The sequence below is a fragment of the Strongylocentrotus purpuratus genome, unplaced genomic scaffold, assembly GCF_000002235.5.
Source record: "Strongylocentrotus purpuratus isolate Spur 01 unplaced genomic scaffold, Spur_5.0 spur5_scaffold_11, whole genome shotgun sequence".
Classification (NCBI taxonomy): domain Eukaryota; kingdom Metazoa; phylum Echinodermata; class Echinoidea; order Camarodonta; family Strongylocentrotidae; genus Strongylocentrotus; species Strongylocentrotus purpuratus.
In genome coordinates this window covers 1,300,024-1,326,573 of record NW_022145596.1, presented here as the reverse complement: position 1 = coordinate 1,326,573, position 26,550 = coordinate 1,300,024, and the positions used below count along the sequence as shown (strand labels likewise).

Here is a 26,550-nt window from a genome sequence, read left to right as displayed (position 1 = left end):
TTTCACTTTTTATTTGAAGTTACAAGGGGAAAATCGAACAGATGATAAATATCAATACAAAAGCCGAATTGTTTCAAAAGATTTGTTTACATTGTATAATAGCAATTTTGATTTGTGAAAAAAGTAAAATTGTACAATCCTTAAACCTGCAATTTGACATTTTTCCAATTACTTCCAGCTCACGAAAATAAAAAGTGAATTTGTTCATGTCCAGTTCTTTAAGATGTTCTGATTAGTGCCCACAAAATAATGCCCAGTCGAGTAATTTTGATTAATATTTTAGGAAGTTTTGCTCCATTTCCTTTCGCTTGCCTCCTGTAAAGGTAAGCACTGTGTACCCCTCGTGTTCTCAGACGAGTGGTAGCGAAAAGTAATTATCATTATAAAAGCATATTTCCCTTTGAAACTGGCCCTTGAGTTTGCAGCTAGGCAGAAATCTTTTGTCTACGTATCTCGAAGGAAGATCCAGTTAAGCACATGCCTGACATATTTTCTCCTGGCTGCATTGAAGATGGTACAAAGGGAAGGAGCTAGATATGACTCCATCTCTTAAAACTCCTTGCTTTGATTTGTTTTTTCTCAGCTTATTCCTTTTTGATAGACGGGTCACATACAACGGATCTCAAGATCAAATACACAAGGAATATTACAAATAAATGCTCTTTTTATTTCCCTCTTCCTCTCCGACTCAGGCATCTTTCCCTCTCTATTTTTTATCTCTTTCTCCTTCCCCCTTTCTTCCGCCCCTCTCTATCATGAATATCACTCTATTCCATCCTTTCACTCTTCTCTTTGTAACCTCTCTCTCTCTCTCTCTCTTTCTCTCTTACCCTCTCCATCCCTCGCTCTTCGTTCACAACCACCTCTAAACACTTGACAAAAATATCAAACTGTAAGCTGCGATGTATTTTAGGTATTTTGGGTTTACTGACCACACAACTGAATAGAGTATCACACTCTTGGTAGTACAATTAAAGACTCAGAATATGAATTAAACGCAGACAAAATATACAATCACTCACTAGCTTCCCAATGGTTCATAAAGCGAATAAAGATTTATCAGCACGATCAAAACTGCAATACTATAGATTCTTAATCCATGAAAAAGATAAACGATAATAATATATTATGTTTTATAAATAATCTATCATATATACAATATGAACATCACTTCAATAAAGAGCTTATGGTGCACATAGTATATTTACATAAGAAGGCAATTATTACTACTCTATTCTTGTTCATACAGTTTTGATTTTCATGACAATCGCCATTTAATATTTACATATTTTAAAACAAATCACCCATCATCAAGAGCTATAACTAACATTCAAGTAAATTAGTGAAATATTCGTCCTTGATTTCACGAAGTGACGGTAGTGAGGAAAATCGTCACGCAAAGTGAATGCAATTTTTTTTCACTACCGTCACTTCGTGAAAACAGCGACGAATTATGTTGATAAATATTTCGGTTTAGGTCCGTTTCATTTTCCACCCAAACTGATATTATATGTAGTTAGATCGCAGCCACATACATCTTTCACAAGTCATTTGTTTGAAGTACAAGTTTTATCCAAACAAACATCAATTTAAAAAACAGTTGAAAAATACTATAAGAAACACGATGATCATTGATGCTAGTAAATAGACATTGTAATATGAAGTAATTGAAGTTGCCTTAAATGAATGCATTACAAACCCATATTATGTTACTCAGTATTGAAAATAATGTTTTTGGAATCTGTATCGAGGACATAGTAGAAAACATCGTCCCTCTACGTCCAGTATTATTCCCAAACAAATCTGTTACATCCATTATATTTCACATCATTTGAATGTTCTTGAACGATTCTTCTCCTACAGTCGTCGTTTGCTTGTCGGGAATTGGTTGGCAAGTATTTGGAAAAGTTTCAAGGGCATCACATCCTGACCAAGTGAAATTTGATTTTGGCAGTCATTTTCTTTTCATTGGAGGGGGGGGGGGAAGTCAATTTGTGCGGTCAGTTTTCGATCTACTGTCTGTCTCGTCAGTATGAGTGAAGTGTTAGAAGTAGCTAACAAGTCCATGACATCCTAGCCTTCCTCCTACCATGGTTTAACATTCCTTAGATTGGTCAATTTATAGTTAACAAATAAAATCTCCTGCTGAAAAGGATGAACGATGATGGCGATTGTATGTTTATACACTGTACATTGCATCTGTAACAAAAAGAAGGATATACTTTTGGCCAAAAGATTTCGAGAGTCGAAGGTTAATATGAAATTGTTTGAATTATTGACACAATATATAAAAGAGGGCTAGTTTTTCCATCTTCTTTTTATCAGTATGAAAGGTTTGGACCGTCTGATGATATTTTTCCGCACTTCAATGCTTCCTTATGTATGACCTTTGATTTTTGTATGACCCATGCAAACAGAATACAACGTCCCAACATGCCCACGTTGATGAGAAACTGTTCTTCTAGAACTTAGTAAGTTCGTTTGCTGTAGCAAGCATTCGATCTTGTCTGCTTGGTGATGATCTCCTCCCTACGGTTGAACGACCTCGGAAGGTACTCGCCGTCAAAAAAGAACTCTTCAAAGAACTGAATGTTTCTGCGGGTTTCCAGTCGAAATTCTGCTTTGCGCAGCAGCAGAACAAATCCTGGAAAAGTTGCTCTCGGAAACGAGTACTCAGGATGTATAGCATGATAGGATTTAGACAGCTGAGGACGTATATTGGAAGGTCTTTCCATGCGGCAAATTGCGTCATGGCTCTTCCATTAAAAACTGTCTGAGTGTACTGAAACTCTACCCACATGCTGTATACGTAGAACGGAAACCATGCGATGAAGAACATCACTGAAAGTATGCTGATGACAATTGCGAGCTTGACTCTAGAGCGTACACGAGGCGTTGAGCGGTTACTAGCACACACCTGTGCGGTTGCACCTGTCACGGTGCCTCTGACGCTTTTGAGGAGGGCAAGAGCTGTGAGGGTATGGGCAATGATGATGACGGTCAGCGGGATAATGTATGCTATCAATAATCGAAACAACTCGTAGCCCTGGGCGAAAGTATCTCCGAGGTTCAATGGCATACAGACACTGTAGTCGAGAAATTCATAGACCAAGACTTCAGCTGTAAACCAAATCGGAGCCCCCACGGCGAATGCTCCGAGCCATATCAAGAAGACAATCTGCCATGTTGGTCCGCAGAAACAGCTTCGGGACAGCCTGACGCATCGACTACTGTCACGGTTACGCCAAGGCCAGGCAATGGCCAGATAGCGCTCAATCGCTAGAGCCATCAGAGAATACACGGTGATACATCCACTGGTCACCATACTACTGTGGACAAACTTGCACATGAATTGCCCGAAAACCCAATGCCGCTCGTGCCGGACATGAAAGTCAATGATGAAAGGTAGATTGACCAACAAGCACAGGAGATCACCAACCGTCAGGTTTACTACGATGATATTAGGCGTCGATCGTAAACGTTTGTTCTTGAGCACGATCCAAATGATGGACAGATTGGCTAAAATACCAAAGATTAAAACGATGATCATGATTGAAACCTGGGGCCAGAAGACTTCTTCTGATCCCCATGATTGTTCTGTTGTCAGATTGGTTCGATTGTCAACGATCTCCTTGATGATCACACTTATCGACGTCTCACTGATTATCTCTGTTACGTATATAGGTGCTTGGGTTGTCTCCATCATGGACGCTGTACAGATGAGTCCTTAAGATTATGGCCAGAATACGATATCATTGATGCGTGTCATGAAGAACGTCCATCGTTGTTCTTACCACAAATGCAACATTTGCTCGATGGTCGCGTCTTTCCGATGGTCACGTCTTTCAGTGTGGAAATGGAAAAGAACTGATGATCGTTGAAGCTGTAAATTGATGCTGCTGAAAATGTTTTCCCACTCGCGATATGTCGTTGACGTAGCCGTTCTATTGGATTTCTATAATTATACTGGCACTCTCGAGCTATTTTCCGTGAGGCCCACTTCCAAATTACAGAAGAAAGAGTAGGTCATCGTCCTATAGCTTTTGAGAGGAATGTCTAGCAGTCTAGTATGTCTCCAACATTTGATGATCAACACTCCAAGTTCAGTTCAACACAGGACCCTGTATATGAGAATGAAAAGAAAAAAAATGGCAACACGTTTAATAGTAAATTCGAGTCATTTCATTATTGAGCATAACATTCGGAGATAAAACAGTTATCATTAATATTCAAAGGCTTACGAGGACTCCGAATACCAACTTTACATATTTGTGAATAATTATTTAATGATTCATATTAGTTTGAAATCCATTGTAGTAGTTTTGAACAATCAGTGAACAAAATTATTTTGATCGTGAGAGGAATTCATTCTCTCTTTTCACAATCAAAGATACCCCCCCCCCCCTAAAAAAGGGGGAAAAAAGAGAAGAAAAAGAGCAATACCAAATAACCAAAATTAGACGATAACAATTTAAAACAAGGCATGCTTTAATCATGAATGGTACGGCCTATAATGATTCCTCTGGAGTCAAATTATGAAATATTTTGCAATTCCATCGGAATATTCAGATTGTTTTGTGACAGTCTATATATTATAGGTTACACCTGCATGTGTGCAGACCTGTTCGAATGCATTACATATCATTGACTGTAGGTTTTGAGAATATGCCCGCTTATCATAAGCCATATCACTACCAAGATGCGACGGATAAGGACAGTGATAGCCTGAAGCTTTATCAGGAAACTTGTTTTTCAATCTGTTATCTGTCGTGGTCACTCCGCAGAATAGAATAAATAGAATGAATAGAATGAAGAATGAATAGAATTATACTAGCAAAAATCGTAAATTTGCATTTTCATTGACCCGACATGATTTATGGTATAATATAGTAGGGTAAACCTATTAATTTCAATAGTTTATTATAGTTGCTGTTCACAGATGCTCCTAGCATTCCTCTTTTGATTGCTATGATTTTGTTATTAACATATTTCATTATACCCTCCGGATTGATGAACGATGTCTAAAAACGTGAGGCATGTCTTGGTCAAGTGTGCACCTGTCTTAACATGGAAAGGAAATCCTGTTTCGATTTCTCGTCAAAACCACAGCATCAAGACGCCGGGATAACATCAATATCATCGATATCTATTAGTAGAGGCTTATGATTGCGAGGATTGTCACGGTACATCTAACATATTTAGCCCCCCTTCCCTCCCACAAGAAAACTGTCAAGTATTGCTTAACTACGCTGAAAAAAAGATCCAGGTGAAAATCTGTACGGTAACAAGAAATACGCCTTTCACCTTTTGGATAGATGTTTTTAAATAGCCATTATCGACAGCTTAAAAATGAATGAGATATCTCCATCATGAAAAAAGCTTTTAAAGCCAAAATCCCACGAGTTGGTAAAAATTCGAATGGATTAACCCCCCCCCCCCCTACTCAGTGTCATTTAGGGTACGCGTATGCATGTTCCCTCCCTTTGAAAAAAACCTGTAAAGTCGGATATTTGTGTATTGGGGTCGGACTTTGTTGCGTCAAAAGTACACCTTTAACGGAGATTTTGAGAACACGAATGCGGTACCTCCGACCCCGGAGTGGGGGGGGGGGGGGATTAAATCGTATTTACACTCTCCCTTTAATTATCAGAATGTATGTCATAAACTATACAGAGGATCTTTCTTTCTTCGTAAACCCGCATTTTTTTCTCGTTTCCTTGAAAATTTGCCAATACTTATTGAACTCGAAATATGATTCTTCTTTTCTTCTCTCTCTTTCAGCATCCGTCTCTCGTTTTCTCTCTTCTCTCCTCTTCCTTTCTCTTGTATTCTCTTTCGCACCATTCATATTTCATGGCATACTATCCAATAACTGTAAAAGGATACTGGCAAGATAAGATGCAGTCAACTTGAAAAGCGTAATACTGAAGAGAATATGAAAACCTATGAATTTTGTATAAATGGCAAGGTCAGATATTAACTATTCCGAACAGTCTATTAGACGAACTAAATCAGAAACGAATCTTCGAGCGATTTATACGAGATGTGACTGTAAAAAAAAGAAGAAGGACACGTTTGTAAAATTTAGCGTTCAACTTCGTGTCGGTTTTGACAACAGGTCATTTTTCCAGGGTGGATAGTAGCAATGTCCTTTGGCAAGACATTGATCTACATTTGCCACACACAACCCAGGTGAGGTAAATGGGTACCTGGTAGGATTATTCCTTGAAATGCACTGTGCGCTGATAAGGCTGCCGGAGCTAAAGCTAGGGTAATAAAGTCCAAGGCTCTTTGAAAACGCATAGAGATGTTATTTCATAACGTATTGTGCGCTATACAAGAACTGAACTATAACTATTAATGATCAGATTAAATTCATTATGTGGAGTGTTGGTGTCACGACGCTCATAACTGACCTTCGAAAAATAGACCTATTAATCATCATCGTAATCAAAACACGCTTTCAGAAATGTGAGGGTCGTTAATGACTCCTCCAAATGATCAATCAAAATATCGGTAGGTTTTTAACATTAAGATCACATTTTAACCAAATTGAACAGATTATTGCTCATGTTTAACCTTAGAAATGACTGATTTAAACGATTACGATTGTGGACCACAGTATAAGGTGACAGGCTCTGTATCCCAAAACAACATAACTGTGGAACCGAAAAAATAGACTAAAATAATTTCCTCACGACGTCTATTTCTCATTTTCATTCAATATTTGTTAATTTATTTCCTTTTATTTAATTTTAACTTTATACCATTCAGAGTTTGCTTACAAGGGAGCCCTGCTATGCATAACAACATAGAAAATACATAAAGATAACGCTTTGTTACAGAATCGCATAAATTTGTATGGTTTTGGCGCTCCAAAAATCAGCTCACTCAATATTAGGCCAGGTTTATACCAGTTTGCATATTATAAACATGATTCCGTACTATCGTGAACAAAGGAGATATCATAGGATTTCCAGATCTATTTCCAGATTTCAAATAGGTTGAAACGGTAATCTTCTGAGAATAGGAATAATAAATGACCTGCCGTTATAAGCCTTGATCGTGACACCTCATTCATCATTGGATTCGTTAGAAATGCTATTACTGCATTATTATACATGTATGATGAAGCCGCCAGTATTCATGTCGAGGGTTATTGTTTTACACTTGATAGATAAATGTAACTTTACGTAGGTTGGAACTTTATCTTGTTTTATAATTATGAAGAATGGTACGTCACCTCTGAATTATGTTTAAAACATTTTTTATGCATTTTCACGAGTCGGATACTAATTTTCTGTTTACCCTTTCCATATTTTTCTTTGTTCCCGTGCTGAATAGCGCCCATTTTCAGTAAAATAAAAACAACAAAACTAAATATGATATCATGCCTAATGTTTATTTTGTTCTGTCTCAATAATAAAATAGCTAGTCCTTTTGTTTTATTTCAATATTTACCAAAATATTTGTTCCTTATTCATACTTGGGGAAAGCCCAACGCACACTACACCTTCCTCCTGTGTTCCGATTGTCGTAGAAAGGGCGGTTATATTCGATATGGAAATCTAAAAAAACTTTATCCTCTTGATTCAGGCTTTAAATAATGATAACATTGACAGCCAGACTATTGTGCGTATAACTCTTCAAGAAAGAATAAAAGCCGTATCGGTTTCAAGTCGTAGACGATCGCACTACTGGTCCAGCATCATTACGATTCTGAGCTGAGTTAGCTTTCCCCCTCCAAAGAAGCCTGAAATCCCTTGAAATTTATATTGTATTAATCATATGGCTATTCAGTTCTTAAATCATTAAGATTTTACATTTTTAATGTTCATACAAAATGCTATCACAAATTCTTGCAAAATTAGATCGTTGTCAGATCGCGTAGATCACTTCGGAGATACCGGCCTTGTTGCCGCGCTGTGGCTTCACCTAAATAAGGATTAAAAATAAGTTTCTTCTCTTTCATGTTTTGTCTAGTTGAGGTCTAAAAGGACTAAACGTCGATTTCAGCTTACATCAGGGGATAGTCACATCTTGGATTGCCAAATAAGTCATGTGACTACAATTGACTATATTCCTTCTACCGGTATATCCTTTAGTAGATAATCAAGATCTTACAAATTTATATTTTATTAGGTTCTATTCCCAGATGATACTTACAGGCCTTCAGGAAATGCATTTTTGCTTCAAAAACAAGAGCATTAGGGAGCTTTTATCAAAGCTACATATGGTACAATCAACATGTCTTCGTTTCATGATCGAAAATATGGTAGCTTCTAACGGGGCAGAATACTGTTGAGACAGAGGATGTACAGCTGAATTTAACCACTTGTTTGGTTCAAGTTTCCGGCAGCTTTCTTTAAGTGTATTATGTGGTTATTAAACAATCCTGATGTAGGCATACCATGTTAGTGGTCTGAAAGGAAAGGAACTCAGCTTTGGTTGTGGTCTAATTGAGAATCTCCCATTACACTTATTGTTAAGTTCTTTTTAAACCTGCAAAAAAACTTCATCGGGATTCTTCCATTTTACTCACAGAATTTTAATTTCTTAAAAAGTTGTCTATTACTGTTGTAGTTTTTATAAATAATTTTGAAAGTATATTAGCTACGATAAGCATTAAACCATTTCTTTTGTTCGTAGCAATTGTTCAGTAATCTGATCTTATTCCTAATCTTGGCTCTCATCACATACTCAGAAAAATATCATCACATCCCTATTATTTTTTTTTTTAACTTTTAAAATTTTAAAAACTTTTAAAACTCGTATGGGTCTATCCCAAGTTAAAACAACAATACATGTACAAGGGTTGTGATATGTCCCAGGATGGGGAAATTTGTATATTCTTATTACTCTATTTAAAATTTACTTACATAATTTTTTGCTAGGTGTTTATGTAGAAGTTTAAAATCGAAATGGTTTGGGAAACTCGAGGAGGCCAAGGAAATGGCACGCGAACGCTGCTACTAGAGTTTCGGGGTTTTATAGGGAGAATTCTGAAAAGGGTGAAAGACACCATAGGATGTTGAACCCCAGCCACACCAAAAGAGGCCGACACCAGACCGACCGACCGGCCATCGGTCAGTCGGTTTGGAGTCGCTGTGCAGTCGGGTTGGCGGTGTGACTTTGTCATTAAAGTGATAATCCGACTGGCAACTTCGGTTTATCAACCGAAAATTACCTTTACTACAGTCGGCACAACTTTGAAAGAGGAAAGAGCAAGTCCGTGCACACGGGTTCAGAGCATGTTCAGAGTGAGCGAGAAGACTTTGTTTCTTTTCCATTCCTCGGGGCAGCAACACCTCTCATCCGTCATGAAAACATTCCGCCTTCATCTTTGAGCGATGCCGAAGATTGAAAAGGACACAGATTTTCAAATGGCAAAGTAAAGTCAGCAGATATATCAAGCTGACTTAAATCAATTGGTGTAATCCAATGGATTGGAATGAAAATGCCGTTTCAACGATTTGTAAAACATTGCCATATATTTCTCATGTCTCATGCTGAATTTAATCGATTGGTTTCTTCCAAATGAATTAGACTGAAATGCAATAACAACGATTTGTGAAACAACAAGTGGGAATAGTGGATGAGGTAAGATAAAGGAAATTAGACAACAAATTATGAATCGAATTTCTCCGACGCTCTCGTTTCTTGAAGCGCTAAATCAACAAGCTCGAGGAAACTGCACAATTCAGTAGCAATCATCACCAGCTAATATTTTGTAATGCTCATGGAAACAAATTTTCTCACCGTGTGAACAAAGAAGAGATTATCAATCACTTATTAAAGTATAATTTGCTTCGCTTAATTCCATCTTATACATGAATTAGTTGTGTTGCTCGGATGGAAAAAAATCTTGCAGCGATTTGACAATTTAAATTCATAGTATTGAATATCATAGATGATATTGCGCTGAATAATTCGAACATCCATGTGTGCAGTGTGCTCATACCCCCCCCCCCCCCGACAACATAATCTATAAAATTAACTATAAATTATATCCATGCACTTGTTTTGACCTCTCCGAAACTGTTTACTCCAGAGTCAGCCTGACGCACTACGAAAAAATCCAGAGACATGATACGGCCCTTGAAACTTTAGATCCCAAGTTTTTAATTGCAGGTATGTGTATGGTAACATGTATCATGCTTGTTCTGTCCTTACGTTTTAAAGTATATGTAACTGGTTTCTTGCATTAATGAACAGACTAAGGTTATTGAAATGACAGATCAAGCAGACAGGAGTATGGTGGCCCTGAAGGGACATCGCGAATAGACTAAATCGTGAAAAATATGCGATAAAATTCACGATATCGTCAATTTTATCGCATATTTTTCACGAAGAAATTCACGAAATTGACGATATCGTGAACTTTATCGTGAACTTTTCACGATGAAATTGACGATATCGTGAATTTTATCGTGAAAAGTTCACGATATAAAGTTCACGATATCGTCAATTTTATCGTGTACTCTATCGTGTACTCTATCGTGTACTCTCCTGACGGGCGCTTCGTAAACAAAACCAGCCCTAGCTGGGGGAGACAGAGAGAAGGAAAAAAGGGAAAGGGAAAGAGAAGATAAAAGGAAAGAAAGAATAATAAGAAGAAAAGAGGGAAACGGGGGGGGGGGGGCGAAGGGCTCTTGCCTCCTCCTCACTCCCCCCCCCGCCAAAAAATAAATAAGGAGAGAGAGAAGGGAAAGGGAAAGGGAAAGAAAATATAAAAGGAAAGAAAGAAGAGGAAGAAGGAAAGAGGGAAACGGGGGAAGGGCGAAAGGCTCTTACCTCCTCCCTCCCCCCGCCAAAAAAATAAATAAGAGAGAGAGAGAGAGAGAGAGAGAGAGAGAAGGGAAAGGGAAAGAGAAGATAAAAGGAAAGAAAGAAGAGGAAGAAGAAGAAAAGAGGGAAACGGGGGCAAAGGGCTTTTGCCTCGTCCCCCCGCCCCCCGCCAAAAAATAAATAAGAGAGAGAGAGAGAAGGAAAGGGAAAGAGAAGAAAGAAAGAGAAAAACGAAAAAGAGGGAGAATAGGAAAGAAAGGAAAAGAAAGAAAAGAAAGGAGGCAAGAGCCCTTCGCCCCTGTTTCCCTCTTTTCTTATTATTTTTCCTCTTCTTTCTTTCCTTTTATATTTTCTTTCCCTCTCCCTTTCCCTTCTCTTTATCTCTCTCTCTCTCTCCTATTTATTTGTTGGCGCGGGAGGGGGGGAGAAGGCAAGAGCCCCTCTTTTCTTCTTATTCTTCTTCCTTTCCTTTTTTATTCTCTTTCCCTTTCCCTTCTCTCTCTCTCTCTCTCTTATTTATTTTTTGGGCGGGGGGATGCAAGAGCCCTTCGCCCCCGTTTCCCTCTTTTCTTCTTCTTCTTCCTCTTCTTTCTTTCCTTTTATCTTCTCTTTCCCTTTCCCTTTCCCTTCTCTCTCTATCTCTTATTTATTTTTTTGGCGGGGGGTGGGGAGGGAGGAGGCAAGAGCCCTTCGCCCTTCCCCCGTTTCCCTCTTTCCTTCTTATTCCTCTTCTTTCTTTCCTTTTATATTTTCTTTCCCTTTCCCTTCTCTCTCTTATTTATTTTTGGGGGGGGGGGGGGGGGGGAGGAGGCAAGAGCCCTTCGCCCTTCCCCTGTTTCCCTCTTATTCGTCTTCTTTCTTTCCCTTTCCCTTCTCTCTCTCTCTCTCTTATTTATTTTTTTGGCGGGGGGGAGGGAGGAGGTAAGAGCCTTTCGCCCTTCCCCCGTTTCCCTCTTTCCTTCTTCCTCTTCTTTCTTTCCTTTTATATTTTCTTTCCCTTTCCCTTTCCCTTCTCTCTCTCCTTATTTATTTTTTGGCGGGGGGGGGGGAGTGAGGAGGAGGCAAGAGCCCTTCGCCCCCCCCCCCCCGTTTCCCTCTTTTCTTCTTATTATTCTTTCTTTCCTTTTATCTTCTCTTTCCCTTTCCCTTTTTTCCTTCTCTCTGTCTCCCCCAGCTAGGGCTGGTTTTGTTTACGAAGCGCCCGTCAGGAGAGTACACGATAGAGTACACGATAGAGTACACGATAAAATTGACGATATCGTGAATTTTATCGCATATTTTTCACGATTTAGTCTATTCGCGATGTCCCGTCAGGGCCACCATACAGGAGGCATCCGGCCAAAATAATGTGATACCTAGCTAGTTTGATAACCCTTATTTGGGGCAGAAAAATATGATTTTGTTCTCGTTTGTAACATATTGTGGACACTTACTTAGCCCCCCCCCCCTCCCCCCGTGCATGATTCCTGGACACGCCCATGTATTTGTTGCAGTATTGTTCCATGTAGTTTCTCCCTCAAAGTTAAAGGCAATTAAAGTAAGTAGGACTAAGGTGGCGAGTATCAAGACAAAAGTAAATTGTGATACGTAGAACTCAGAAGAGAGGAACGGAGTTTCTTGACTATTCAAATTAAGAGGTGCGTGTATATAATTCAAATCAATTTGCCCTTAACTCTATAGTTCAAGAATTGGGGCGTATAGTTGCATTTAGATTAGAATTAGAAGTTGTCAAGACGTAGCTGACAAGCAACACGTTCTCCTGGATTTTTAGGGCAAACTGGTAAACATCTATGAGGAAATCTAGGGAAAGCTATCAGTTTCCATTCCCTTTTATCTCACTTTGGAAAGAAACGGTTTGTACTGGATATTTGACAAGATTGAATAATTGCTTTGAACAAAGACCCCAAAATAATGTCAAGTATTGAATCTAGGTGAATTTCCCGGTAGAGTTTATCATGAATAATTATCCTAATAGTTACCTATCATTTTCTCCATTCCTGTAACAATTAGCAATCTGAAACGATGACAACGAGCATGCAATTGCTTGCAAACTTTCAACATTGTACATCATAATACCTGAAGTGTCTGCGCGTGATGTTTATTCAAGGTAAGATAAATTTACTTAAGTTCAATTATTAGAACACTATAATGGCTCGCTTGAGTACATGAGTAAACTCAATATACACGATAGCTGGAACACAAAATTCGACAAGGCTTTTAAAAAAGGTGATTGGGTCAATGTATACAAGTCACTAAAATGGGATGCCATCCTGAGCCGCAGTAAACTTAATTAGTACACGAAATAAAATGAACAATGATTAGATTGATTTCTAAAGCGCAGCGACTATTCTTAGGTAGAGCACTCAAAAAAATAATACACATAAGACATTCTTTATTTTGGTGTCATATTAAAGATATCAATGATATATTTATTTTGCTGCAAAAATTTTCAAATTCTGTCAAGGCATTCCTGAGATATGGTCTTTTGAAGATATCGTAAAATCATTCAAAAACCTGCCGCAAATAGCAAATTATGGCAAAAATTGATTTTTTACATGTTTAAGGGTGTTTTTTTTGACATAATAGAGTATTACATGGTCTTAAAAATGATATGTATTGTGAAACCAAAGTGAAATAAGCATGAAAAATAAAATTCAAGAACCAGACTTGTTGCATTTTGGTGCACCGGATTGACAAAAACCACATTTTGTTCAATTTCACCAATCCGCAGGTTTGGAAATGTTCAAAAAACGACTAAGTCCAGCTAATTAATATGCGTAAATGCAATATCTCAAGTTTTAAATGAGTCTGTTTGATACAACTTTGTGGCAAGCTTCAACTAATGAATCCCTATCCATTTATATAATAAGATTTATGAAAACTAATTAATTATGCAAATGAGCTGATAATTAGCTAATTACATATTCGCAACACCGTTATGCAAATTAGACAATGTTTATATATTTTTTTTTCCTTCTCACCTAACTTCCTGATCTATATAAAACAACTGTAGAAAGTTTGAGCTTTGTAGATGCTTGCATTTGCAAATGAGAGGCAATTGCTGAACTTTCGCAGCAATTTCCAGTAATGTTTCACTCGATGGATTAAAAATCGGAGCATGTGGCAAGAAACTATGGATGTTAAACTACTGAAAACCAGTTTAGGATTTGAAAATCGGGCAATATTTACGGATTTATGAGCATTTTCTGAAAATTCATTCAACTCAATGTAACTTCGTGTAGAAACAAAATTCCGATGTACCTGTTGCTGGGGTAGCCAGGGAAAGGTCACAGGTACCATATATGGTAAGGTCATTGAAATCCAGTGAATGAAACATTGGTGGCAAGTCCATTTTTTACAGGGGAGTTTTTTCCAATCTGCCGGGATATTTAGTGCAGTATTGTCCGTGGTGATTGCACACACCCACTGGCCCAATTTGCGCGGTGTCAAAAACATCCCTTTTTAAAAAAATAAAATAAATACTTTCCCTACTACCCACACCCACAGGATTTTAAGTATAGTGGGTTAAAAGAATGACTGAAATATCTGTGAAAAAAATTATGTTGTTACATGTTTTTGAATTTTTTAAATCATAAGTTGAAAAATGGCTTCTCAGCATAGATTTGCTATTGCTGTGCACTGACGTGCACGGCAGAATGTATATGCATGCACTGTGATCAGCCTACTATTCTACACTGTGATGTGACGAGTGCATCAGACCTTAGTGTGCTCTGGAATTCGCATATTCTCGAGCAAGGGCCGAGCTGAGAGCAGATAACATACTAAATCGACCGATTTTGATTAAAAATTCCTTCCTTCCAAGTATAGCAGCAAATTAATGTCTTACCTTAGGACATTGGTGCTTCCAGAGGGCTCGAACTCACGACATTAGCATATCTAAACAAGAGTCTAAAACACTTAATACGTCACAACAACCAATAATGCGTTGTTGTATCGATTCGAAAGTTCTGGGCAAATATCACTATAGTTAGAATAACAGGTCATTGAAACAACCGTGTAATAATATGCGTTAAAATTGTAGTGTCATAAAGTTAATAATTTATTAGTGGAATATTACTTCACTCTTTAACCTCGTTTTCTTGATGAACGCTGATGACAATTAGGGCGAATTACAAAAATAAAAACTTCTAATAAATGTATGGTTCTGTATCATAACCTAATCATTCGAGTGTGTTATGTCATGTCCGTTATAATCAATGTTATAGAACTACCTGCTTATAAATCAACAAAGTGTGTTCAAAAGATCTTATGCAAAAAACAACAACAAACAAACAAACATCCAGTGACTATTTCTAGTTATTATTTTGTGGGAGGCATTATGAAAACTGCAGATTTTAGGCATGGACAAGATATACTATACCTTAAATGAAAGCACAATACAAAATAATTCCCTATACATATCGAGTAGCAGGGTGTACTAGTTCTGCCTCAATTTAAATTTCTAGAATTTAAATGATGCACGACCTCCTGTGGTTACGGCGGTCAAACATGCTCGAGAGATTGGCGTTGAATTTGGTGAGCTAGCTTATTTGTCTTATTAACTAGATGATAATGAATATAGAATCAAGAAAATTGTTTAGCGAATAAATTATTTGTGTCATGGTCATGATAGCCATGGATATGTAACGGTGTGGACAGACAGCTATTTATAGAGAATTTCGGACATTCTAATCTCTACATGTGGCTGCTGTCCATTCTACAAACTGACAAATTGGCTCGCAAACTGGTCACGTAAGAGTAAAACTTTATTACATTTATGATCTGAAAGTATTATCCTTATGGCTTGCTGATGGAGGTTTATAATAAACAGTGAATAACCAGGAAATGAATTTGCAGTTTTTGGTGGCGTACAGATTATTTATTATCGAAGTATATTTGCATTGCTGACATTTTGGAAGCTTTATAAAGCATTTTTAATTGTATTTTATAATTTTTTATCGTGATTCATATGAATCCCCTCATGGCCCGTAATATATTAATGACTAAAGTTGGATATTTAGTAAAGCAGTGGTCAAGTACAACTCAAAAGGAGAACTCTGTTTGACCGAGAGTATGTTATTCCACGTTTAGTCCCCAATCAGTTGAATTCCTTACTCGGGCTCCATAGCTCTGCGTGATGTTTGTTTTTCATCAACGACATACGTTATCTATGTCCAACTGCTGATATCCCTCTCTAAACATCATCACATCTCTGACACGACTAGCTGTGGTAGTAGATCAACCCGTATCTACATTCTAGGCCGAACGAAAAACAACAACAGATACAAACATATGGGACTGTGGAGAGATCTCGTGGACATGATGGACAGGCTGAGAAACTTTTACGAGATATTTCAAGAGCGAATTGTTTGATGCTAATTTACGTTATTAGTGATGCTTAATGACAGTAAATAAAAAAAAAGTAAATAAAAGAAAACGAAAGATAAAGAAACAAATTAATGACTACAAGCAATATGTTGTATGTATCTCAAAGTATTATGGTGCCTTCGGCCTCTGATTGGTGGGTTCGATTCAGTCGCGTGCTTGATGCATTATCTCTAAGAGGTTGAATGCACTTTGTATGCTCTCTTAACCTACATCATAAGTGACATGCGTAGAGGCGCCTTGGCTTGTCGGTTGATGCAGGGGTCCTAGAGCTGGAAGGTCCTCGGTTCGCATGATAGTGCGCCTAAATAATTATTCCTTAGGCACCCAATCGGTCAGACAAGATGAATAAAAGCCAGTCCATGAATCTAGACTTGCTTTTAAACCGATCAGATACAATAGTCCTAGTTCCCATATGTATAGCGAAATCACTAAAGAGTTTGAATAAAGACAAACGTCTGCACTAGTAGTGTCTTCAGCGTATCTGCTCCAAGGCTTTGGAACATGCTTCCTCTTGAGTTGCGGGATGCTCCTTGTTGGAATCATTTAAATCCTCCCTAAAAACATTCCTTTATAAGTCTCCCTGTTAGTCCGAAGCTTTCAATGTCATGCTCTTGTTATTCATGTTTCAAGTAATGTAATTACCTTAATTGACTTTGTAGTGTTTTGGCCTAAAATTAATTATATTGGGTAGTCATACTATCAAGCTTTGCTTATTTTGTCAACCCTCCTGTTTGATGTTCTCGATTAGTTACACCCAGCCTTACTTTACTCTACATATATTCTTTTGTCATGTGTAAATTTGCAATATTTGTTTGTTATATATTTGTAAAAATGCAAAAGAAAAAGAAAATCAAACAGAAATAAATAAGTCAAATTAAATCAAATCAAATCAAATCATATTCTATTGAATGTTAATGTATTAACTGGATGTATCTCTGCTTTCTGTATTTTGAAGTAATGTAGGTTGATTAGTATATATTAATTATAGTTTTTAAATATGGTACTTGATTGAATGTACTATTATATGAGAATCGCCGTTTTTGGTAAAGCGCTTAGAAACATATTGTATTAAGTGCTCTATAGAATGACAATGTATATTATTATTATTAAATACTGACAAAGGATCATGGTCCATCGATGCAAAGCTCGAAAATCATAGTTGTTGTATGTATCGTCATGTTTTCTGTTTGTTTTGTTTTCTTAGATATCGTCGGGACGAAATTAAATTCTTTCTTACCATCTCTTCAAACGTATTGATAAACATAATGATTTTGACATGTATAGCTTTCAATCATTAACAAGCAGGAATTGTCACATTTTGTATCTAGATTACAGCAGAAAAAATCACTCAAATATCACCAGTTTGAATCTTCTATTCTGTCCTATATACCTACATATTTATATATGTACACATTTTGAAAGACAGAAGTCGTTTGAAGCTATTTCGATGTCCTTGGTCAACATTGATCTTCAATGTGATCAATCTAACAAACCATCATCACCGTCAATTGGTTGTCATTGATCACGCTTATTACCCCATGGTGTCCTAATCATTGATCACCGACCTGGGGCGTGGTTATCATTGATCGTGACAGCAATCACGAAGAAAACACATTATTGCCGAACGCACATTAGATCAGTTCCACAGGTTTCACGCTGATTGATTTGAAATGAGTGATAGCCATGAGCAGTAGCCAATGACACTTTTTCACCGCTCCCGGGATGAATTCAATACCTTAACAAAAGACAAATAAACATTGTCTTAATTTAAGAAATTAGACCCTAGAGTTAACTTGGCGTTTTTTACACTGCATCGTTATTACCAACTTCCTGCCTATAAAGTCCCTCAAGTAACCGATGGCGAGTAATTTCCTTCATATATCACGTTGAAATTAAGAGCACTACTTAATCTCGAAGGAGAACTAAGTTGATTGAAATGCGCATAAATCAATATGAAAATGTTCTTTAAAAATATATAGTCGCAAACAATTGTTTTAATGGTTAATCTCCTAAAAATAAAATAGGTACTAATTTCTTTTTCTTTCTGTTAGTTTCAGGAAGCATTTACGAAAGGCGAGAATGAAAACAGCCTGATCACCTCCAAATTTCTTTCTTTTGACAAATATTTCACTCTGTTTGCTAGCTTCGTTATCTGGCTTTCAAACTAGTTTGAATTGATTTCGGGGCTGACACCCTTGTTTAATATTTCTCTGGATTTGTTTTGATCACATTAATTGCAATGTAAATGGAGAACTATCTAAATGCAAATTCTGCATTTAGGCAGTTCTCCTTGTAACAGTTATAGTTAGAAATCAACAGTTGACACAGGATACACGAAACACAGTCTCACTCATCTGCTGCCAATCTTAAAGAAGCCAATCAATTCCTATTAAATTTCTTAGAGCATAAGATTTTAAAAATCTGTAAGAAAATGAAATTGTGACGAACGATTATTTAGAAATCCGAGCCTCGTACCTCTTAATTTAACTTCTCTTTTGACCTTTTACCCTACACGTGGATTTACGTTTCATGTAATAAAATACTTTGCGATCGATGAAATACTCGAAAGAATCCTCTGCGTCGGCTCTCTTTGGAAATTTTCAGCAATACTTGAAACTTATCGAATAAGCCAATTACTTGGTTTCATTGATTATCCAATTTTCAGGACATTCACCCTCAAGAAAATAATGTAATTTACCGATTACCAAACCTACCTATAGCAGAGATTTGTCAATATATTTACCTTTATTCCAGAGATGAATGGTTACATGACAATGGGCTTTATTGTAATTTAGCCTAAAACAAGAACGCCGGTTCAGGGGGTACCTTAGGGTAGTTTGGTTCATAGCATAGTTGTATTTTTAAAAAATGCAACATTTTCATCGGGACATATTAATGTACATTTGCTATAGAGTAACAAAGTGTGACGTCATACTAGTCAAGTTGTCAAGGTTGCTGCATGGATCCAAACAGTTTTGTGCTGAACAATGGCGTGATGATAAAACCAGTGCCAAACAAGAATTTACCCTGCTCCATCCAGTTGCTCGAATTATTTCGCGGTGAACCTCATGCGCAGGCTCTGTTGTTTGGAATCACACCCTGGACGACGAGCGAATATGACGTGAGCACTTCAGTACTCTATACACGGAACACCTTATTCCCAGCTGTGATATTAAGATTAGTTTGTGATTAATTTAGCTGTAGAAATGGCGAATGCAGACCATGTTTACTGAGTGCAAATCAACATTTAATTGACAGGCTACAAGAAGTATACCCTCCAAACACTTTGATCGAGACTTTGCATAAAAGCTTAGACCGAGTTTGTGACCAGACATTCGGTTGGCATCATGTAAACGCAATACCTTGTGGGGGAAATGTCAGAGGAACATTTGATGCCCTTCAGCGTTCCATGTTAAATAGAAGGCTATGAACATTTTACTTATAAGCTTTTGTACGCAATATGTTATAAAATGTCATAAAATGTCGTACAAATCTTGTATTATGGCCTAAATAAGGGCAAATCTCTCTCATCGAACTTCCCTCAAGCCGAATCGGTGTTATGCTGTCTTTTCTTGCTTTGAAATTGAGCATGGAAAATAAGGGGTTTCAGCCTAAGAAAGAAGTAGCTTGACATCGAGAGGCACCATATACCCCAGACATATCACCAACTATTGTTTCAGGGATATTTGAAAAATCAAAGTCAATAAGTTGCTAAAGTTGTTTAAATAGCTTCCCATTAAAAGCACATCATTGGCAATTTGCCGTTCGGCTATTTAGTTAGAAGACTAGGAATAATTACGAAGCAATCGCTACGCACTGAATTAAACATTACTTGTGATAAAGCCTAAAGCCCGCTACTTGAAAGTCAAGTCGTACGATATAACAATCGTAAACATGTTAAAGGTACAACCAATCTTTTTAAAGATCTTAAACAAAGTTTCAAAAGGGAAGCACTAAGGGAAGTAACACAAATATTGGAATGCTTGGAAAGTACTGCTGTAGTTGTAAAAAAAATGAATCTTTAGGGTTAGTTCTCTGATGTATGAGAAGAATTTGTACCCTTCTTATCGATAATAAGAAAACTTTGAACATTTTTCTAAATAATTATTTGAAGTTCACTGTGTAAGCCTAACTGATAAGTAACTCAACAAATTCCTCGCCCATATCAAAATGCTGAATAAATCCTTTATCATATTGATGTAATTTATGATATCCTCTTCTGACTCTTTCTCTCACGCTCAATCTCCCCATTTCACCCCTATTCCTCCCCTCCCCTCCCCTCTCTCTCTCTCTTTCTCTTCCTCCTTATCTCTCCCTCCAATTCAAGTTTGAGTCATATACCGCTATTATTGATCTATTTCTTCCCCTCTTTCTATCGCGCTTATTGCCCCTTTCTTTTCTCTCTTTCTCTTTTTTCCTTTGCTCTGCTATCTATCCTTTTTTCCATCTTTTCTCTCCACATAAATGTGCTTATCCAATGACCATCATTGTCACAGTAAGGGGAGGTCATGACCCTATCTAGTGTCGTGTTCTGACCAGGTGCCAATGCTATTACCATTCCTGACAGCAAAGCATCAGGGAGCACATACACCAAACAACTTCAGGTAATTCCGATTGATGTTTACTTGGAAAATGATCATGGGGTCGCATAACTTCTCACTGGGATACTTCATTAACCAAGATCCAAAGTAGTACGTCACTCAATACCCTTGCCTTCATTTTTTTAATTACATTTAATGAACGTTCGCGTCAATCCGTGTTCTGTCATTAACTTAAGCTCGTTGTACACGATGCGTCAATTGCTTGACGTAAGATTGCGTCAGAGATTTCGCAGTCTTCGAATCGCCATGCAAAAGAGACGTAGCACTAAGATTGACTCTAGAATTGAATAGTGGAACCCCTGCGCTGAATTACTGGCGTATGCACTTATTATTGCAGGTAATAACTCAAAATGCTGCCTCGTGTACGACATTCAATATGAATATGAATGGAGGGGGATTCGGGGTCTTTTCATTGTAAGTATATAGTTCTACACCGCCTTCTACACCTATGAACTATATCTAGAACTCACAGTGGATACCGTGACGCACGCAGCGACAACAAGTCCACTTTCCTTCCCCCGATCGTCACCCTTGCATAAATGATTACATATTGTGTTCATTTCATTAAAAAAAACGGACAATTTCATTTCTGTATGGTGACAAAGAAGCAGTCATTGAACATTCTTTCTTCTATTCAAATCACAGATAACATTTTGCTTCAGTTTGTCATTATTTTACACCGCTGTTGTCATGGTAAATAAATAGTTTGCGGAGAAGACATTAATGAGTCGCGGCATTGTGCCCATGCCCATAGCTCTGCTCATATCTGCAAATAACGCGAAATTGCCGTTGTGCATTCGTTTTAGAGATTTTCTATGCCCATCGTTCATGTACGCATTCACAATAGTAGGGACTTTTAGATTTGCACGTCAACAGCTTTGACTGCAACGTGTGACGTCATTTTAAGGCACTGCGCATGTGTTACGTCGTCTCAGTCGGCGATCGAGAATGCGTCAACCTTGATTTTCCTACATCTAGTACATACATACATACATATTGATATTTATATAGCGCCTTTACATGCTCAAGGTACTAGTATGCCGCGTGCGCATAAAGTATACAGTTTCTCAGGTAGACAAAGGAACATCCGTTCCCTGCTATTATGTAAAAATGTGTAGAACAGGTGTCACATGCATATTCACCTGTTCTACACATTTTTACATAATAGCAGGGAAGGGATGTTCTTTTGTTGAGGGCAGAATGAGGAACTTTGTCCTTGATGTTCATAGTACAGTGTTACTTCCTGCATGCATGTATATCGTCGAGTGCAATCTAAAATATTTCTAATTGTAGTCAACATGCGCAGTTAAGTACGTTGACACGCATGATCAGTCGGCGTTCGTCGTGTTCTCGTCCACTCAATCTAAAAGTCCCTATTATAAGACGGTTTTTCGTTTGATCGGCAAATCCCACCTTCAAGTGGTTGCCCGACATGTAATGCGCATTGTGTTGACGGTCGGGGCAGGGACGTGATAGAGAAGGACTGGAATCAAGCCGCTCTCCTTTGACCCCATGCTCCAAGCCGCCGAAAAGTTATGCGCTAATCTGCAACTGTTGACCAGGTGGTGAGATAAAAGAGCGCATGACATTTCAGGAGTTAGAATTCCTACATCAGAAAATGGTATCACTGCAACTGTTCGCTGTCCCTTCCAATGATTTCTCATCCATTGTTGAATGTGTAAAGACTAGAACAAGCGAACACAAACTTGTGTACTTTCATCCTTTTTTAAACTTGAAAAATACAAAAAACACGCGAAAACACGCATTAGCAAACTTAATGTTATTGAAGATTGTAAACCATGGATCAAATAACGGGACATTAAAGCATGCACAAATTAGCGCATCATCCTAAAATATTGAGTTTTTGACAGGATGTAATTTTTCTTTTACCAACTCTGGCACACAAATTAAAGGAAGGACGGAGTTTTAAATTTGAAAATTTGTTTGATGCACTATTCCCAATAAAATCCCCATATAAAGTTTTTGATTTACACTAAAATTTTGCCGGTAATTTAATATTTTGTAATAAATGTAAAACTGGTGCCTGGCTTCCGAAAGTCCCCGCAGTGGAAGCGCGGTTCGGAGCATGGAACTTCAAAGCCAAGTGGAATGTTACACATCTCATTGTTACGCTTTAGAACTCAAGAATGCGTTTGAATAAATTACAAGAGTTTCGCCTCCTTTTCTTTCACCTCCCTGGTCGGGGTAGACGCTGCGCAGACCGTTAATGTGGCGGATAGCGTTCGTATATATCTACCTGTAATCTTATTTTTACTCGGCTCCAAAGCAGACAGCAAAAGGAACAAGAAAAGAACACGATAAGATCCCTTCACTCCTTCCCTCCCACCCTAACCCATCCCCTCTTTTAAAGGGCTTCCAACAACGATACTTCTGTTCTAGAAAGGCATATAATAATTTAAAAACAAATAATAAAATTTCATCAAATAAAAAAACAGCCCTCTGAACTATGTAAATATACTATGACATTCGTATACCAAGAAAGAAGGTGCATGATATACCTCTGTCACAGTATATCAAGAGCGAATTTAATTGATGGTGTCATTAAACAATTCCCGTTCGGTTTTCAAGTCCGAGTCATTAGGGTTTAATGATTTTTAAACTACAATGGAAGGTACCGAAATATATATTCTCTGGGACATAAATTGTACACGATTAACACTTGCGGTAGGCAAAATAAGCAATATTGGACCATGAAATTAATTAATCACCATTAATAACATTTTAAGGAATTGATAATCCCTTCGAACAAAGGCATACTGAAACGTGTATTGATCAGAGTAAAATACAACAACAACAAAAACAAAAACACAAAAACAACTATGAGAAAAATTCTCTAAATATGTTAATTGTAGTCATGATATATACATGTAAGGCGGCCACCATTAAGGCCAAAGTGGTTTGAGGTCAGTATGTTCGATTTAATTATACTACAAATTGTATTCCGTTTACACCTAATAGGCTATATTTATTATGGCCATTTACATATCGAAGGTTCGTTTGCATAATCTCTTATCTAATATCAATATCGGGTATGTCAAGGCGATAATTATACTCACTAATACATACAATGAATGAACTGATGAAACATCGCAAGGCAGACAAGAAATCAGATGGAATGACAGAAATGTGTTGAATGCACGTGCTAGATTTATAGCTTCCTGCTCCAACGGAAAACAAGCATAGATAGACTGCAGCAAGTTCAAAGTAAACTTTTCTCTTTAAGAACACGGGAAACCAGAACGAGGGGAACGATTGATAGAACCAAGTCAACCAAATAACGAATTGAAAGAGGCTTTTCTCTGGATATCAATCATTTTTTTGGCACCGACACAATAAAGATACTTCATAAAAACACGACCCGGTCATGCGGTTCGGCTTTGAAGGTGGATTTCCGATTACAAAATAAATCATGAGCTTCTATTAAGAACATTTCAAAAACAATTCGTAGTATTTAAACAGGTGCCGGAGTTGTCCCAGTGTTCCTCTTTTTTCTTCTAAGAATCACATTACTTTATTTTATCCACCAGTTGAAATCTAGCACTGATCGAGCATCAGACATTTATTCACCACATAAGGTTCTTTAAACATTTACACAAACAAACCTAGTATTTTGAGAAGAAGTAAATATTCATTAAGTTTCGAATGATGGAACAAAACATACGTCCAACGACCAAGTCCAACAACAAATTCAGATTGGATAAACAGATTAATCCTCATTTTCCCTAAATAATCTTGTATTCCTATCGACTTTCCACTTAAAAGAAATTATATATTTTTTAACAACGTAATATAATACCACGGTAATTCAGTTGTTTTACTCTGCTTAACGATACCAAATCATGTGAAATACTCTTTACAATGTATGTCACCTCAAAATATGAAATATAATGGTTGATTTTATTTCTAATGTTTACTTCAAGCTATGTTAAAACAAACTTGTTAAACTAATGCACTTTAAGGCAATGCACACTTTGATATCATTATAACTCTGAAATGAATTTAGACGAAATAAAGTATTCATTTAGGAATACAAAATTGAGTATATGTTATAAGGATATAGACAATGAAATTTGATTGGACTATTAAGTCTTCGCAGAGCTACAATATTCATTCAAAATGCCAAATACGGTTCAATCTACCTCACAATGGTAAGACAATGACATGAAAGTGATTACGTTTATTTTCGTAGTTTCAGATATAAAGTCTAAAACTTAATCTATTAATCGTGCTTCATTTAATACAAAACACTTTTCATGTGTTATTTATTTGAAAAATATGTATCTATTTACAAATTCAGTAATAATGAGGTCACTTCTCTTCAATTTAATGAAATATGACAGACTGGTTTGGGAGGAGGCTCACTATTTCAACTACTACTACTTGTGCACTTTAATGCAATTATGTTAAAAGGATTCCAGCCCCATTTTGACACGCGTGAATGTTAATTAGTAGATTATTGCTCAATCTCATTTCACGTAGACTGATTACAACAATACAACGTAATACATCATGCTCACATCGTTATCTCATTAGAAATAACGATTGTGGCATGGAAGGAGAGAATAAACGCTTCTCGTTACATGACAACAATTGCAAAGGAATTGATCGCTTACACATCTAATTACTGTGGTACAATGAACGATGCCTTCTTACCTTGAAAAGAGCAAATGGTATGGATAAAATGACGTTTCTACTAGCAAACAAACCGAATAGTATTGTCAGTTTCAGGCATAAGAATGAACCGTTAAGGTTACCCTTCAAAGTAGCTTGTCGCTATAAATATGATGTATTCATTATCGGACTAACTTTTATTTTAGTCTGAATGTAATCAATCTTCATACCCTTGTCTAACTGAGCAGAATAAGATCCAACATGCAAATACGGTTTAACCTCCCCCTCTCCCTTCAAATGATTGCAGTGACGCTCTCCAATACAGGAAAAATACAGAAAGTCGGAAAAAAAACTTTGAAAAGTAAGTTGTCATTTTGTCTGTATTTTCTATTTGCTTGCCCCTGTTTTCAATTAGTAAATTTGGCTCAGAAGTGCCAAATTACACAGTGGTGCACCCTCCTCTTTTAATTTATTGATGCTCCTTAGTTTTATGCAATAAACCATAACGAAAAGCGATCCTCATGAAAATGATTCCAATGTAACTTCTCTTCTAAAATGTACTTCGATTATTTACAATTGTTTTTAAAAAGGGTTCAGTTTGCAAAAGTTAAGCGTCTCATGTATTACAGCAACAAAAATATTTAAAAAATAAAAGAAATAAAGCATTGGGAGATCAATTCAAGGATTGCAAAGGACAAATTAAAGCATTGGAAAGAAGAAGAAAAAAAATCTCCAGAATCGTGTTTTCTTTAAAGTATGCTTAATATCGGCGTTAAAAATATCCACAATGAAAAGTGCCTTATTTGCGTCGAGATATACAGCTTGTATATTTTCGATTTAGTCGATAACAATTAAAAAAAAAATATTTTACCTGCTGATAAGTTGACTCCCTCGGCGTGTTAAAAGTTATCACCGTCCATATAGAATGCTGAACAAGTATTTAGAAACATCCATTAAATCAGAGTGACATCTCTAGAGTGATGAAAATAAAATAGTACACCTGTGAAGCGAGCTCGGAGCCGGGTCAGGTAATATAAGAGCTGACTCTCTTTGATCGGTGCCGAGAACTGTTCTGTTAAGTTGTGCGAGAAAGGCGACACATCGCTGAGCATTTTGAGCGCTTCGCGGTCTGGTGTTGTCG

At 37.2% G+C, this 26,550-nt stretch overlaps 1 protein-coding gene across 1 annotated transcript; it reads right to left on the bottom strand.

Annotated features, from left to right (window-relative positions):
• Positions 1 to 907: 907 nt before the first annotated feature.
• On the bottom strand, positions 908 to 26,550 carry LOC584023 (phe13-bombesin receptor). Its single transcript, XM_003723762.3, has 2 exons — positions 26,281 to 26,550; positions 908 to 4,121 (listed from the first exon to the last, which is right to left on the bottom strand). Exon 2 carries the CDS (start codon positions 3,704 to 3,706, stop codon positions 2,462 to 2,464), a length of 1,245 nt encoding a protein of 414 aa, XP_003723810.2. The 5' UTR covers positions 3,707 to 4,121; positions 26,281 to 26,550; the 3' UTR covers positions 908 to 2,461.

Excerpts from the sequence above, each read along its gene's own strand:
- LOC584023 (XM_003723762.3), bottom strand. The coding sequence starts at position 3,706 with ATGATGGAGACAACCCAAGCACCTATATACGTAACAGAGATAATCAGT.